General features: G+C 41.4%; 1 protein-coding gene across 1 annotated transcript; it reads left to right on the forward strand.

The window, feature by feature from the left end:
- Positions 1 to 5,769: 5,769 nt before the first annotated feature.
- On the forward strand, positions 5,770 to 11,547 carry LOC139835795 (uncharacterized). Its single transcript, XM_071825663.1, has 2 exons — positions 5,770 to 6,955; positions 11,543 to 11,547. The coding sequence occupies exons 1-2, from the start codon at positions 5,770 to 5,772 to the stop codon at positions 11,545 to 11,547; spliced, it is 1,191 nt and encodes a 396-aa protein (XP_071681764.1).
- The last annotated feature ends 6,328 nt before the right edge of the window (positions 11,548 to 17,875 follow it).

Raw genomic sequence — 17,875 nt, forward strand, 5'->3', positions numbered from 1 at the left:
ACCTTAGGGGTTGCTGTCACTCCCCCAGATTTAATGGAGACATGAACCCACTATCGAGCATAAATACTCCCTCTTGGAGTTACAAGTATCAACTTGGCCAGAGCCTCTACTAGCTACGGAGAGCATGCAAGATCTTAAACAACACATATATGATAGATTGATAATCAACATAACATAGTATTCCATATTCATCGGATTCCAACAAACGCAACATGTAGCATTACAAATAGATGATCTTGATCATGTTAGGCAGCTCACAAGATCCGACAATGATAGCACAATGAGGAGAAGATGACCATCTAGCTACTGCTATGGACCCATAGTCCAGGGGCGAACTACTCACACATCAATCCGGAGGCGATCATGGCGATGAAGAGTCCTCCGAGAGATGATTCCCCTCTCCGGCAGGGTGCCGGAGGCGATCTCCTGAATCCCCCGAGATGGGATTGGCGGCGGCGGCGTCTCTGGAAGGTTTTCCATATCGTGGCTCTCGGTACTGGGGGTTTCGCGGCGAAGGCTTTAAGTAGGCAGAAGGGTAGGGTTGGAGGCGGCGCGAGGGCCCCACACGCTAGGGCGGCGCGGGCCCCACCCTGGCCGCGCGGCCCTGGCGTGGCGGTGCCTCGTCGCCCCACTTCGTAATCCTTTCGGTCTTCTGGAAGCTTCGTGGAAAAATAAGACCCTGGGCGTTGATTTCGTCCAATTCCAAGAATATTTCCTTTGTAGGATTTCTGAAACCAAAAACAGCAGAAAACAGCAACTGGCTCTTCAGCATCTTGTCAATAGGTTAGTGCTGGAAAATGCATAAATATGACATAAAGTGTGTATAAAACATGTGAGTATCATCATAAAAGTAGCATGGAACATAAGAAATTATAGATACGTTTGAGACGTATCAAGCATCCCCAAGCTTAGTTCCTACTCGCCCTCGAGTAGGTAAACGATAACAAAGATAATTTCTGAAGTGACATGCTATCATAATCTTGATCAATACTATTGTAAAGCATATGTAATGAATGAAGTGATTCGAAGCAATGGTAAAGACAATCATTAAACAACATAATCATATAACAAAGACTTTTCATGAATAGTACTTTCAAGACAAGCATCAATAGGTCTTGCATAAGAGTTAACTCATAAAGCAATAGATTCAAAGTAAAGGCATTGAAGCAACACAAAGGAAGATTTAAGTTTCAGCAGTTGCTTTCAACTTCAACATGTTTATCTCATGGATAATTGTCAACACAAAGTAATATGATGAATGCAAATAAGCAAGTATGTAAGAATCAATGCACAGTTGACACAAGTGTTTGCTTCTAAGATAGAAAGAAGTAGGTAAACTGACTCAACATAAAAGTGGAAGAAAGGCCCTTCGAAGAGGGAAGCATGGATTGTTATATTTGTGCTAGAGCTTTTATTTTGAAAACATAGAGAGAGCATAAAAGTAAAGTTTTGAGAGGTGTTTGTTGTTGTCAACGAATGGTAATGGGCACTCTAATCCCCCTTGCCAGACAGACTTCCAAAGAGCGGCTCCCATGAAAAAAAAAATTATTTTTGGGTGACACTCCTTCCAACCTTTGCTTTCACAAACCATGGCTAGCCGAATCCTCGGGTGCCTACCATCAATCTCATACCATGAAGGAGTGTCTTTTTATTTTAGTTTTATTTAGATGACACTCCTCCCCTCCTTTGCTTTCTCAAGCCATGGCTAAACGAATCCTCGGGTGCCGTCCAACAATCACATACCATGGAGGAGTGCCTATTTGTAAAATTATGAAAGTTAATTAATTGGGGCTGGGAACCCCATTGCCAGCTCTTTTTGCAAAATTATTGGATAAGCGGATGAAGCCACTAGTCCGTTGGTGAAAGTTGCCCAACAAGATTGAAAGATAAACAACACATACTTCCTCATGAGCTATAAAACATTAACACAAATAAGAGGTAATAACTTTTGAATTGTTTAAAGGTAGCACTCAAGCAAGGCTTAGGCTAGCAAGGTTGTTTGAAGCAAACACAAGTATGAACCGGTACAGAAAAACTTACATAAGAACATATTGCAAGCATTATAAGACTCTACACTGTCTTCCTTGTTGTTCAAACCCTCACCAGAAAATATCTAGACTTTAGAGAGACCAATCATACAAACCAAATGTCAACAAGCTCTACAGTATTTCTTCACTAATAGGTGCAAAGTATAGGATGCAAGAGCTTAAACATGAGCACAACAATTGCCAAGTATCAAATTATTCAAGACATTATACCAATTTACCACATGTAGCATTTTCTGTTTCCTGCCATATAACAATTAACGAAGCAGTTTCAACCTTCGCCATGAACATTAAGAATAAAACTAAGAACATATGTGTTCATATGCAATAGCGGAGCGTGTCTCTCCCACACAATGAATGCTAGGATCCAATTTTATTCAAACGAAACAAAAACAAGAACATACATACGCTCCAAGTAAAGCACATAAGATGTGATGGAATAAAAATATAGTTTCACTAGAGGTGACCTGATAATTTGTCGATGAAGAAGGGGATGCCTTGGGCATCCCAAAGCTTAGATGCTTGAGTCTTCTTGAAATATGCAGGGATGAACCACGGGGGCATCCCCAAGCTTAGAGCTTTCACTCTCCTTGATCATATTGTATCATCCTCCTCTCTTGATCCTTGAAAACTTCCTCCACACCAAACTCAAAACAAACTCATTAGAGGGTTAGTGCATAATCAAAAATTCACATGTTTAGAGGTGACATAAATCATTCTTAACACTTCTGGACATTGCACCAAGCTACTGAAAGTTAATGGAATAAATAAATCCATCAAACATAGCAAAACAGGCAATGCGAAATAAAAGGCAGAATCTGTCAAAAACAGAACAGTCTGTAAAGACGAATTTTTATGGGGCACTTAACTTGCTCATATGAAAATGCTCAAATTGAATGAAAGTTGCGTACATATCTGAGGATTACTCACGTAAATTGGCAGATTTTTCTGAGTTACCTACAGAGAATACTACTCAAATTCGTGACAGCAAGAAATCTGTTTCTGCACAGTAATCCAAATCTAGTATGAACGTTACTATCAAAGACTTTACTTGGCACAACAAAATTAAGATAAGGAGAGGTTACTACAGTAGTAACAACTTCCAAGACTCAAATATAAAATAAAAATGCAGAAGTAAAATCATGAGTTGTCTCCCCATAAGCGCTTTTCTTTAACGCCTTTCAGCTAGGCGCAGAAAGTGTGTATCAAGTATTATCAAGAGACGAAGCATCAATATCATAATTTGTTCTAATTATAGAATCAAAAGGTAACTTCATTCTCTTTCTAGGAAAGTGTTCCATACCTTTCTTGAGAGGAAATTGATATTTAATATTGCCTTCCTTCATATCAATAATAGCACCAACAGTTCGAAGAAAAGGTCTTCCCAATATAATGGGACAAGATGCATTGCATTCAATATCCAACACAACAAAATCAACGGGGACAAGGTTATTGTTAACCTTAATGCGAACATTATCAATCCTCCCCAAAGGTTTCTTTGTAGAATTATCAGCAAGATTAACATCCAAATAACAATTTTTCAATGGTGGCAAGTCAAGCATATTATAGATTATCTTAGGCATAACAGAAATACTTGCACCAAGATCACATAAAGCATTACAATCAAAATCATTGACCTTCATCTTAATGATGGGCTCCAACCATCCTCTAACTTCCTAGGAATAGAAGTTTCACGATTTAGTTTCTCTTCTCTAGCTTTTATGAGAGCATTTGTAATATGTTTTGTAAAGGCCAAATTTATAGCACTAGCATTAGGACTTCTAGCAAGTTTTTGTAAGAACTTTATAACTTCAGAGATGTGACAATCATAAAAATCTAAACCATTATGATCTAAAGCAATGGGATCATTGTCCCCAATATCTTGAAAATTTTCAGCAGTTTTATCACAAGCAGTTTCAGCAGTTTTAACAGTTTCAGGAAGTTTTTCTCGCTTTGCATTAGGAGTAGAAACATGGCCAACACCAATTATTTTACCATTGATAGTAGGAGGTGTAGCAACATGTGAAGAGTTAGCATTACTAGTGGTGGTAATAGTCCAAACTTTAGCTACATTATTCCCTTTAGCATTTTCTTCTTTTTCCCACCTAGCACGCAATTCAGCCATCAATCTAATATTTTCATTAATTCGAACTTGGATGGCGTTTGCTGTAGCAAATGACTTAATATCTTTATTTTCATTAGGCATAACTTTCGATTTCAAAAGATCAACATCGGCAGCAAGACTATCAACTTTAGAAGCAAGAATATCAATTTTACCAAGCTTTTCTTCAACAGTTTTGTTAAAAGCGGTTTGTGTACTAATAAATTCTTTAAGCATGGTTTCAAGACCAGAGGGTGAACTCCTATTATTGTTGTAAGAATTCCCATAAGAATTACCATAACCATTACTATTATGAGAAGGATATGGCCTATAGTTGTTACTAGAGTTGTTCCGATAAGCATTATTGTTGAAATTATTATTTTTGATGAAGTTCACATCAACATGTTCTTCTTGGGCAACCAATGAAGCTAACGGAACATTATTAGGATCAACATTAGATCTACCATTCACAAGCATAGACATAATAGCATCAATCTTATCACTCAAGGAAGGGGTTTCTTCAACAGAATTTACCTTCTTACCTTGTGGAGCTCTTTCCGTGTGCCATTCAGAGTAATTAATCATCATATTATCAAGAAGCTTTGTTGCGGCGCCTAGAGTGATGAACATAAAAGTACCTCCAGCAGCTGAATCCAATAAGTTCCGCGAAGAAAAATTCAATCCTGCATAAAAGGTTTGGATGATCATCCAAGTAGTCAGTCCATGGGTAGGGCAATTTTTAACCAAAGATTTCATTCTTTCCCATGCTTGGGCAACATGTTCATTATCCAATTGCTTAAAATTCATTATGCTACTTCTCAAAGATATAATTTTAGCAGGAGGATAATATCTACCGATGAAAGCATCCTTACATTTAGTCCATGAATCAATACTATTCTTAGGCAAAGATAGCAACCAATCTTTAGCTCTTCCTCTTAATGAGAAAGGGAACAATTTTAATTTTATAATGTCACTATCTACATAACTCCGCCTATCTTGTCTCAACATAGCCGGTCCCAAGCCCGGGTAAAGGAGGAGGGTTGTGATAGGCGAGGCGAGCCAACGTAAAAAAACCCAGCCACTCTTATGGAGATGAAACCCAAAGGAACCTCGTTGGGGTGTAACCCTCTTAGCAACGCGCCACATCGGAACCAGGGTGTGGTGTCAAATGGGCAAGGGCCGGGCCGTCACCCCCTTGGTGGCGCGCCGTATCTTGATCTGGATACGGTGATAAGTGAGCAAGGGTCGGGTCGCCGCATCCTTAGTGACGCGCTGCACCGACGCCCCGGTGTAGTGAAAAATGAGCAAGGGTCTCCGTATTTGACTTGACGAGTGCGGAGGGTAAGGAAGTTAGCCGAGCCTAGGAGGATACGCTTAGGTAGCTGGAACGTAGGGTCCCTAACGGGTAAGCTACGGGAGTTAGTTGATACAGCGGTGAGGAGGCGTGTTGATGTCCTATGTGTCCAAGAGACCAAATGGAAGGGACAGAAGGCGAAGGAGGTGGAGGATACCGGTTTCAAGTTGTTGTACACGGGGACAACTTCAAACAAAAATGGAGTAGGCATCTTGGTCAATAAGAGCCTGAGGGATGGAGTTGTGGACGTCAAGAGGCAAGGGGACCGGATGATCCTTGTCAAGCTGGTTGTTGGGGACTTAGTCCTCAATGTTATCAGCGCGTATGCCCCACAAGTAGGCCACAATGAGAGCACCAAGAGGGAGTTCTGTGAAGGCCTGGAGGACTTGGTTAGGAGGGTACCTATTGGTGAGAAGCTCTTCATAGGAGGAGACCTCAATGGCCATGTGGGTACATCTAACAATGGTTTTGAAAGGGTGCATGGGGGCTTTGGCTATGGCATCAGGAACCAAGAAGGAGAAGATGTCCTGAGCTTCACTCTAGCCTATGACATGGTCGTAGCTAACACCCTCTTTAGGAAGAGAGAATCCCATCTAGTGACATTCAGTAGTGGTCTACACTCTAGCCAGATTGATTTTGTCCTCTCTAGAAGAGAAGACAGACGCGCCTGCATTGATTGTAAGGTGATTCCTGGAGAGAGTGTTGTCCCTCAACATAAGCTGGTGGTTGCTGACTTTCGCTTTAGGATCCGTGTCCAGCGGGGTAAGCGCGCCAAAGTCGCTAGAACAAAGTGGTGGAAGCTCAAGGGTGAGGCATCCCAGGCTTTCAGGGAGAGGGTTATTAAGGAGGGCCCTTGGGAGGAAGGAGGCGATGCAAACATGATGTGGACGAGTATGGCGACCTGCTTGCGGAAGGTCGCTGTAGAGGAGTTTGGGGTGACTAAGGGAAGTAGAAGGGAAGCTAAGGATACCTGGTGGTGGAACGATGAGGTCCAGAAGGTTATTAGGGAGAAAAAGGACTGTTTCAGATGCCTATATCTGGAAATGAGTGCAGCTAACATGGAGAAGTACAAGGTGGCGAAGAAGGCTGCAAAGCGGGCGGTGAGTGAAGCAAGGGGTCGGGCGTATGAGGACCTATACCAACGTTTAAACACGAAGGAAGGCGAAAGGGACATCTATAAGATGGCCAAGTTTAGGGAGAGGAAGACGAGGGATGTCGACGAAGTCAAATGCATCAAGGACGGAGATGATCAGCTTCTTGTGAAGGATGAGGCGATCAAGCGTAGATGGCGGGAGTACTTTGACAACCTTTACAATGGAGAGGCTGAGAGCTCTACCATTGAGCTAGACGACTCCTTTGATGATACCAGCATGTGCTTTGTGCGACGTATCCAGGAGTCTGAGGTTAAGGAGGCCTTAAGGAGGATGAAAGGCGGCAATGCGATGGGTCCTGATGGTATCCCCATCGAGGCGTGGAGAGGCCTTGGAGACGTAGCGATAGTATGGCTAACTAAGCTTTTCAACCTCATTTTTCGGTCAAACAAGATGCCCGAAGAATGGAGGCGGAGTATTTTAGTACCAATCTTCAAGAACAAGGGGGATGTTCAAAGTTGTACTAATTACCGTGGAATCAAGCTGATGAGCCATACTATGAAGCTATGGGAGAGAGTCATTGAGCACCGCTTAAGAAGGTTGACAAGCGTGACCAAAAACCAATTTGGTTTCATGCCTGGGAGGTCTACCATGGAAGCCATCTTCTTGGTACGACAGCTGATGGAGAGATACAGGGAGCAAAAGAAGGACCTTCATATGGTGTTCATTGATTTGGAGAAGGCCTATGATAAGATACCTCGGAATGTCATGTGGTGGGCCTTGGAGAAACACAAAGTCCCAATAAAGTACATTACCCTCATCAAGGATATGTATGATAATGTTGTGACAAGTGTTCGAACAAGCGATGGCGACACTGATGACTTTCCAATTAGAATAGGGCTACACCAAGGGTCAACTTTGAGCCCTTATCTTTTTGATTTGGTGATGGATGAGGTCACAAGGGATATTCAAGGAGACATCCCATGGTGTATGCTCTTTGCGGATGATGTGGTGCTAGTCGATGATAGTCGAACGGGGGTTAATAGAAAGTTAGAGTTGTGGAGGCGAACTCTCGAATCGAAAGGTTTTAGGCTTAGTAGAACTGAAACTGAATATATGAGGTGCAGTTTCAGTTCTACTAGGCATGAGGAGGGAGAGGTTAGCCTTGATGGGCAGGTGGTACCGGAGAGAGACACTTTTCGATATTTGGGGTCCATGTTGCAGAAGGATGGCGATATCGATGAAGATGTGGGCCACCGAATCAAGGCTGGTTGGATGAAGTGGCGCCAAGCTTCTGGCGTACTCTGTGACAAGAGAGTGCCACAAAAGCTAAAAGGCAGGTTTTATAGGGCAGCTATCCGACCTGCGATGTTGTATGGCGCTGAGTGTTGGCCAACGAAGAGACGACATATCCAACAGTTAAGTGTAGCAGAGATGCGCATGTTGAGATGGATATGTGGCCACACAAGAAAGGATCGGGTACGGAACGACGATATACGAGAGAGAGTTGGGGTAGCACCGATTGAAGAGAAGCTGGTCCAACATCGTCTCGGATGGTTTGGACATATCCAACGGAGGCCTCCGGAAGCGCCAGTGCATAGCGGACGGATAAAGCGTGATGAGAATGTTAAGAGGGGTCGTGGTAGACCAAACTTGACATGGGAGGAGTCCATTAAGAGAGACCTGAAGGTTTGGAATATCGACAAAGAGTTAGCCATGGATAGGGGTGCGTGAAAGTTAGCTATCCACGTTCCGGAACCATGACTTGGCTTCAAGATCTTATGGGTTTCAACTCTAGCCTACCCCAACTTGTTTGGGACTGAAAGGCTTGGTTGTTGTTGTTGTTGTAATGTCACCATCTACATCCTTATACTTTTGCATTTCACATAGTTCAACAAAATTATTAAGATGGACAGCAGCATCATCAGAACTAACACCAGAAAATTGCTCTCTCATGACAAGATTCAGTAAAGCAGGTTTAATTTCAAAGAATTCTGCTGTAGTAGCAGGTGGAGCAATAGGTATGCATAAGAAATCATTATTATTTGTGCTTGTGAAGTCACACAACTTAGTATTTTCAGGAGTACCCATTTTAGCAATAGTAAATAAACCAAACTAAATAAAGTAAATGCAAGTAACTAATTTTTTTGTGTTTTTAATATGGAGAACGCAAACAAGATAGTAAATAAAGTAAAACAAGTAACTAATTTTTTGTATTTTGATATAAGAAAGCAAACAAAGCAGTAAATAAAATAAAGTAAAGCAAGACAAAAACAAAGTAAAGAGATTGGAAGTGGAAGACTCCCCTTGCAGCGTGTCTTGATCTCCCCGGCAACGGCGCCAGAAATTTAGCTTGACACACGTACATCACGCGACCGTTGGGAACCCCAAGTGGAAGGTGTGATGCGTACCGCAGTAAGTTTCCCTCAGTAAGAAACCAAGGTTTATCGAACCAGTAGGAGTCAAGAAGCACGTTGAAGGTTGTCGGTGGCGGAGTGTAGTGCGGCGCAACACCAGGGATTCCGGCGCCAACGTGGAACCTGCACAACACAACCAAAATACTTTGTCCCAACGTAACAGTGAGGTTGTCAATCTCACCGGCTTGCTGTAACAAAGGATTAGATGTATAGTGTGGATGATGATGTTTGCAAACAGTAAGAACAAGTATTGCAGTAGATTGTATTCGATGTAAAGAATGGACCGGGGTCCACAGTTCACTAGTGGTGTCTCTCCGATAAGAAATAGCATGTTGGGTGAACAAATTATAGTTGGGCAATTGACAAATAAGAAGGGCATGACAATGCACATACATATCATGATGAGTAGTGTGAAATTCAATTGGGCATTACGACAAAGTACATAGACCGCTATCCAGCATGCATCTATGCCTAAAAAGTCCACCTTCAGGTTAGCGTCCGCACCCCTTCCAGTATTAAGTTGCAAACAACAGACAATTGCATTAAGTATGGTGCGTAATGTAATCAACACAAATATCCTTAGACAAAGCATTGATGTTTTATCCCTAGTGGCAACAGCACATCCACAACCTTAGGGGTTGCTGTCACTCCCCCAGATTTAATGGAGACATGAACCCACTATCGAGCATAAATACTCCCTCTTGGAGTTACAAGTATCAACTTGGCCAGAGCCTCTACTAGCAACGGAGAGCATGCAAGATCTTAAACAACACATATATGATAGATTGATAATCAACATAACATAGTATTCCATATTCATCGGATCCCAACAAACGCAACATGTAGCATTACAAATAGATGATCTTGATCATGTTAGGCAGCTCACAAGATCCGACAATGATAGCACAATGAGGAGAAGACGACCATCTAGCTACTGCTATGGACCCATAGTCCAGGGGTGAACTACTCACACATCAATCCGGAGGCGATCATGGCGATGAAGAGTCCTCCGAGAGATGATTCCCCTCTCCGGCAGGGTGCCGGAGGCGATCTCCTGAATCCCCCGAGATGGGATTGGCGGCGGCGGCGTCTCTGGAAGGTTTTCCGTATCGTGGCTCTCGGTACTGGGGGTTTCGCGACGAAGGCTTTAAGTAGGCGGAAGGGTAGGGTTGGAGGCGGCGCGAGGGCCCCACACGCTAGGGCGGCACGGGCCCCACCCTGGCCGCGCGGCCCTGGCGTGGCGGCGTCTCGTCGCCCCACTTCGTAATCTTTTCGGTCTTCTGGAAGCTTCGTGGAAAAATAAGACCCTGGGCGTTGATTTCGTCCAATTCCGAGAATATTTCCTTTGTAAGATTTCTGAAACCAAAAACAGCAGAAAACAACAACTGGCTCTTCGGCATCTTGTCAATAGGTTACTGCCGGAAAATGCATAAATATGACATAAAGTGTGTATAAAACATATGAGTATCATCATAAAACTAGCATGGAACATAAGAAATTATAGATACGTTTGAGACGTATCAACAAGCGTTCCACTACTTGGGATTACAAGTACTATATGATTGGATTGTTAGCAAACATCCGTAAATACTAACAATGCATTAAGGTTTCCCCAACCATAGCCTTAAGTTTATGGTCCTCTTACTCCCATACATGCAACTAACCGGTTTGAGCCCTCAGGTTTCTGTCACTCCGGCAGGACTACCCCTTCCTTTGCACATACTTCTAACCCTATGGTGTTGATCCATGCGCGCACAAGTATAATGGACACCAAAGGACAGTACCATATCAACATACAACTCTAATGAACCATAGACATTCAACAATGCAATCAAAAGATAAATATACTAAATAAACATGACATAGATCATAGGATGAATATTATAGCATCAAACACCATGTTTACATAGGACGGTACAGAGGTTTATGAGAGGATGAACCACAGAATACAAGGAGGAGATGGTAATGGAGATGGCGGTGAAGACGTCGGAGAGGGCAGCGCGGTGGCACAGGGCGGCGGCGGCGCCGGCGGCGCAGGGAACTCCTTTCCCCGCCGCCGGCAAGGTTGGGGAGCGCCGCCCCTTAGCCTCTCTCCTTCATGGCTTCAAGGGAGCCCTCCCCCATGGAGATGGGATCCATGAGGGAGGCAAAAACGTGGCTTTTGGTGGCTGAAATCCGTGGGTGGAGGTGTCCTCCACGAGTTAGGTTTCCTCCCTTTATATAGCTTCTCGGATTTCCGTCACCCCTTTTAGGGTTCCACCAAAACGGACCTGCGGGCCGCGTCCGAACTCAGATTGGGCCGAATTTTAACTCCAGAACGTTCAGCCGGAAATTATCTACAACTTCCTCTTCAGGCCCAACTCCGTTGGAGGTCATCTTCGAGGGTCAAACAGACAATCTCCGAAAACAGTTCTGGGACAGATTTCAGCAAAGTTTCAATTGGACTCCAACAAGGTTTCCTCTTGTATTCTTGATAATTCATACACATCAAAGTGTAAAACAAGAACATTGTGCACTTTTGCAACTATTAATAGGTTAGTCCAAATAAATCATAAACTTAATACAAAAACAAGTGCCAAAGGCATAATATTAACATGAAACAATCAAAAATTATAGATACGTTTTGGACGTATCAGTGTTGTTGCAGGAGACACCCTTTGAGACCTAGCAATCTCCTCCATGAATATGGAATTAGGGTATATCTTCTCTGTGATATCAAAGAATTGTGGGCCCTGGTTGTTTGTCATGTCAATATCTTCACCTCCAGAAGTTGCAAACCCTTTGATATCTGAGAACGGGCTCAGTCCAGGCACTAGAGTGTTTTCTGCGCCAACTGTCAGGTTTGTGTTCATATTTCCCAAGCTAGCAGATCTCCTTGGTGTATTCTCGAAACGAGGAGATATCCTTGGTGTATTATCGAAATGATCACCATGGTCTTCAAAATCATCATCCTCATTGTGATGTCCATTTGAAGGATGTTCTTTGCTGGCACCAGCTTCATTGTCACCATTTTTGTCGCCTTCATCATCCTCGTCATCACCATCATCATTGTCTTTGTCATCGTCATTACCATCTGCATATATTGTAGTCTTCATCATCCGCATCATCATCATCGTCCGCATCAACAACTACAGAAGGTTCATGCCTTTGCCTCTTCCTAACTCCGCCAGAAACACCTTTTGCTCTCTCTTCTGCTTGTTCAAGGTCCCCTACTTGTCCTACGAAAGTGCCCAACCTGTTGGAGATATCGGTGCATAGCTCCCCAATCATCACAGCCAGTTTCCTTTTTTTCTGCTAAACAAATATAAAAGCAAAAACAAGTGAGATTTTTTTTTTGTTTTGTATAAAATCAATGCGTACATTTTGACACATAAATTAAGTGGGAAGAAAAAATGAAATTACCTGACATGGGAAATTCCTAGGCAACCTTGATGATACAAACTCTTCTAATCTCTGTAGGAAAACGTTGCATAGAAAACAAAAATTTTCCTACCGCGAACACGCAATCCAAGCCAAGATGCAATCTAGAAGACGGTAGCAACGAGGGGGTATCGAGTCTCACCCTTGAAGAGATTCCAAAGCCTACAAGAGGAGGCTCTTGTTGCTGCGGTAGATGATCACTTGCCGCTTGCAAAAGCGCGTAGAAGATCTTGATCACGATCGGTTTCGGCGCCACGAACGGGCAGCACCTCCGTACTCGGTCACACGTTCGGTTGTTGATGAAGACGACGTCCACCTCCCCGTTCCAGCGGGCAGCGGAAGTAGTAGCTCCTCTTGAATCCGACAGCACGACGGCGTGGTGTCGGTGGTGGTGGAGAAGTCCGGCGGAGCTTCACTAAAGCTACGCGGGAGTTATGGAGGAGAGGGGGCGGCTAGGGTTTGGGAGGGGGTGGCCGGCCACTCAAGGGGGGCGGCCAGCTTGTGGTCTTGGGGTGGCCGGCCCCCTCCCTTGGCCCCTCATTATATAGGTGGATCCCAAGTGTTGGTGTCCAAGTCTTCGAATAAGACCCGAAACCAAAACCTTCCATAGGAGGGGGAAACCTAGCCCAACTAGGACTCCCACCCAAAGGTGGGATTCCCACCTCCCATGTGGGGGGTGGCCGGCCCCCTATGGTGGAGTCCACTTGGGACTCCACCCCATCTAGGGCTGGCCGGCCATGGAGGTGGAGTCCCTTGTGGACTCCACCTTCCTTGGTGGTTTCTTCCGGACTTTTCTAGAACCTTCTAGAACCTTCCATAGAACCTTCCGCGACATTTTATTTCACATAAAATGACATCCTATATATTAATCTTATTCTCAGGACCATTCCGGAACTCCTCGTGATGTCCGGGATCTCATCCGGGACTCCGAACAAATATTCGAACTCCATTCCATAATTCAAGTGCTACCATTTCAACATCCAACTTTAAGTGTGTCACCCTACGGTTCGAGAACTATGCGGACATGGTTGAGTACTCACTCCGACCAATAACCAATAGCGGGATCTGGAGATCCATAATGGCTCCCACATATTCAACGATGACTTTAGTGATCGAATGAACCATTCACATATATTACCAATTCCCTTTGTCTCGCGATATTTTACTTGTCCGAGGTTTGATCTTCGGTATCACTCTATACCTTGTTCAACCTCGTCTCCTGACAAGTACTCTTTACTCGTACCGTGGTATGTGGTCTCTTATGAACTCATTCATATGCTTGCAAGACATTAGACGACATTCCACCGAGAGGGCCCAGAGTATATCTATCCGTCATCGGGATGGACAAATCCCACTGTTGACCCATATGCCTCAACTCATACTTTCCGGATACTTAATCCTACCTTTATAGCCACCCATTTACGCAGTGGTGTTTGGTGTAATCAAAGTACCTTTCCGGTATAAGTGATTTACATGATCTCATGGTCATAAGGACTAGGTAACTATGTATCGAAAGCTTATAGCAAATAACTTAATGACGAGATCTTATGCTACGCTTAATTGGGTGTGTCCATTACATCATTCACACAATGACATAACCTTGTTATTAATAACATCCAATGTTCATGATTATGAAACTAATCATCCATTAATCAACAAGCTAGTTTAAGAGGCATACTAGGGACTTCTTGTTTGTCTACATATCACACATGTACTAATGTTTCGGTTAATACAATTCTAGCATGATATATAAACATTTATCATAAACATAAAGATATAAATAATAACCACTTTATTATTGCCTCTAGGGCATATCTCCTTCAGTCTCCCACTTGCACTAGAGTCAATAATCTAGTTTACATTTGTAAAGATATAACACCTTGGCCTTCCGGTGCTTTACCATGTTTTGCTCACGGGAGAGGTTTTAGTCAACGGATCTGACATGCTCAGAACCGTATGTATTTTGTAATTCATTTGCGTCTCAACGCGTCACTCATTTCCAAATGAGTCGGCATTTAATATGTTTGGTCTTCTGGTGGAACCTTAATTCCGCGGTCTGAAATATGTCACTAACATTGTCACACACAATATAGCTTCAAAGTTCGACTCGTCGAACTACACCAAGTTCTCAAAGAACCTCTTGACTTAACATCCTTTGTCATTGTCAAAACAATGACATACTCTGCCTTCTTTTGTAGAATCCGTCACAATATTTAGAACTCTCCTAAATCTAGCATAGACTACTTCTAGCTCATTGTGCTACCTTTTAAACAATACTTAGTCTAATTTGAAATTGAAATTATATTTTATATGTGACAAAACCAATATCGGTGTAACACCTTACAGCGATTTGTTTGTCATTTCTTCATACAAATATATATATATATCCTTAGTTCTTCTAAAGTACTCAAGGATATTCTTACTGTTGTCCAATGATCATCATATGAATCATTCTGGTATATGCTCATAACACTTTATAGCACATGATATCTGATTGTGTACATATTATTCGTGATCTAAAATCACTCATGTGTTTTTACTCATCGAGTGTCAGACACACTCAAGTCTTGTTAATCCTTCACATGACAAGAACATTTTCTTAATATTTCTATATTGAACTACTTCAATATCCATTCTATGTACTTTGACTTAAACTTATTATGTGTTTCAATCTATCTTCATAGATCTTGACACTAGATATGTTTCAGTCCATATCCTTTCATTGAAATTAATTTCTCAATGAAACCTTTTAATCAAGTATATAATTACATCATTTATAACCAACTATATGTCACCTACATAAAGTATTATAAATATGTCTTAGCGCTCCCACTTAATTTCTTGCAAATGCAAGCCTCTTCATCGTTTCTGATGAAATCAAAAAACTCTTTGACTATTTCATCTGGTGAAGATTCTAACTCCGTGATACTTACTTCATCCAATTGAAGTTCGTATACTTATCTAGTATTCCACGGACCAGCAAAACTCTTGGTTGGATCTTGTATACACCTTTAATACACACTTCTGATAAGTAATGTATTTTGCCATCCTACTAACATATCTCATAAAAGAAATATGTAGTGATTACTAGAATAATCCACATAGACTATAAGCATTGCTACGGAAGATCTAATCTTGTTGTAGTCAACTATTTGAACTTTGTCGTAAACAACTTTTCGACAGGTCAAGCTTCTTCAATGATATTTCATCCAAGTCCATCAATTTTATAGATCCATTTACTTTCAAAAAGTATTCATCTATCTTGGATTTCATGGCGTATAGCCATTTTAACGGAGTCAGGGCCCATCATAGCTTCTTTGTTTGTAGTTGGTTTATCATTGTTCATAATCAATCCTTTGTCCACAAATCATTTATTTGATCACAAAGTAAACCATACCTACAAGGTTCAATATGTACTTCGATTTCCATGGCTAAAACACTTTGTAGTCATGGGAGCCATGATCGTCGTGGTCGCTTCCGGAATCAATTTCCGATGCTGCGCTACACTGATCATTATGCTCAGGTTCATAAACCTTATCAAATTATATTGTCCTCCCACTCAAATACTTCACTAGAAACAATTTCTTGGAAATAAGAAACATTGACAAACACTTTTGTCTTTGTCTACATAGTGGGAAGAATTCCCAATCAATTCTCTGGGATAACCAACAAAGACATTCATCCGATTTTGGTTGTAAACTTATTTACTTATGCTATGCATACCAAAATTTTAAGAAAAGACTATTAGGATTCATACCCATACCATAACTCGTATGGTGTCATTTCAACGGATCATGATGATGCTCTATTAAGTGTAAAAGCGGTAGTCACTAAAGCATAATCCACAAAAATATAATGGCATCATAATATTTTATCTCATCATTAATCCAACAAGGTTTGGATACATCTCTCGGATACTTCATCATCACTATGATACTCCAAGAAACGTGAGTTGTAGAACAATTTCATAACTCTCTTAGATGTTCGCTAAAACTCGTAACTCAAATATTTCCACCATGATCCAATCATAGATATTTGACTTTTCTATTACGATGATTTCCACTTCATGCTGAAATTTATTTGAATCCATTCAAAATGTTTCAAACTTTTCCTTATTGAATATATCCACATATATACTCAATTCATTGTTTTGAAAGTTTTCATGAAGTAGAAGAATCTCCCGCACACAACTATGCCCAGTGAACCACATACATCATCATGTATTTTTCACTAAGTTAGTTGCCCGTTCAACTTTTGGCCTATGAACGGTATTTTAATCACTCTCTTTAGAAAAGATTTGCAAGCGCCAAATGATTCAAAAATCAAATGACTCCAAAAATCCATTTGCATGGAGTTCCTTTATGTGTTCCTTTCTAACATGACCTAAATGGCGGTTCCACAAATAAGTGGAATTCAAATCATTTGCCTTATGGCATTTTAGCGTCAGTGTTATGTATGTGTGTTTCACCATTAAGATTTATAATAACTTATCCATCGTACATGGAGTAATGTCATAATTTAAACAACTCATTGTTTTTATTTGACCAGAGCAAAATAACAATTTATTAAGCTCTTTATTATAAATTCTAAGGGCTAGATAGAATGCCAATGACGAACATAATAACACTTTATTTTTTGTTCCTGACGTGCATTCCTATCATATTCCTTGTCAGTCACTTAGGCCATTGTATTCTTGTATTGCGTTGTTTTGTATGACACTTCATACCAACCAATATAGTACTAATACCCAAGAATTTCATAGTGTGAGTTAACTAGGAATACAACCATAACATGTATATCATTTATATACACTTGAGCTAGACTTTCTAGTCTTCTCTTTTCTTTTTGCCAAAATATCTTTTGCAGTTTCTCTTTTAGCTTTCCTCATTATTCAGAAAAACACTTCAACATTATTAACTTCTAGGTTTGTTGGTCAAATACCAATAACCTTGAGGTTCTTACTTTGAAGTTGATCATCATATGACAAGTGTTCCAGATTTCACTATTAGTAACTTTGTAATATGATGAACAATTTCACTCATAATTTTATCCATCATATCATGACGACTTTCCGAGACCATGTCTGGACATGCTAGGCTCGTAAAGTTTTAACCTTGGTATTTGCATGTGCAAATCTAGCTTGCACCCGTTTTATGCACACGTAGAATCTATCACACCCGATCATCACGTGATGCTTCGAAACGACGAGTCTTAGTAACGGTGCATATTTAAGGATGGTCACTTCATGGATATGCGAATATCGTTAGTGCCCCAATAGTTGGAGGATTGTGACGCCTTGCGTCTTCAACCTTCGTACATTCCCATAAAACTTATGAGTTTATGTAGTCTCACCAAACTTTATTCTATCATCTTGCAATAAGGTCTTAGATATCACATATATCTCATACCTTGATTATTTCTGAAAACTAAATTTTCAGCTCCTTATT

The sequence above is a fragment of the Lolium perenne genome, chromosome 2 (assembly GCF_019359855.2).
Source record: "Lolium perenne isolate Kyuss_39 chromosome 2, Kyuss_2.0, whole genome shotgun sequence".
Lineage (NCBI taxonomy): Eukaryota > Viridiplantae > Streptophyta > Magnoliopsida > Poales > Poaceae > Lolium > Lolium perenne.

Excerpts from the sequence above, each read along its gene's own strand:
- LOC139835795 (XM_071825663.1), top strand. The coding sequence starts at position 5,770 with ATGATCCTTGTCAAGCTGGTTGTTGGGGACTTAGTCCTCAATGTTATC.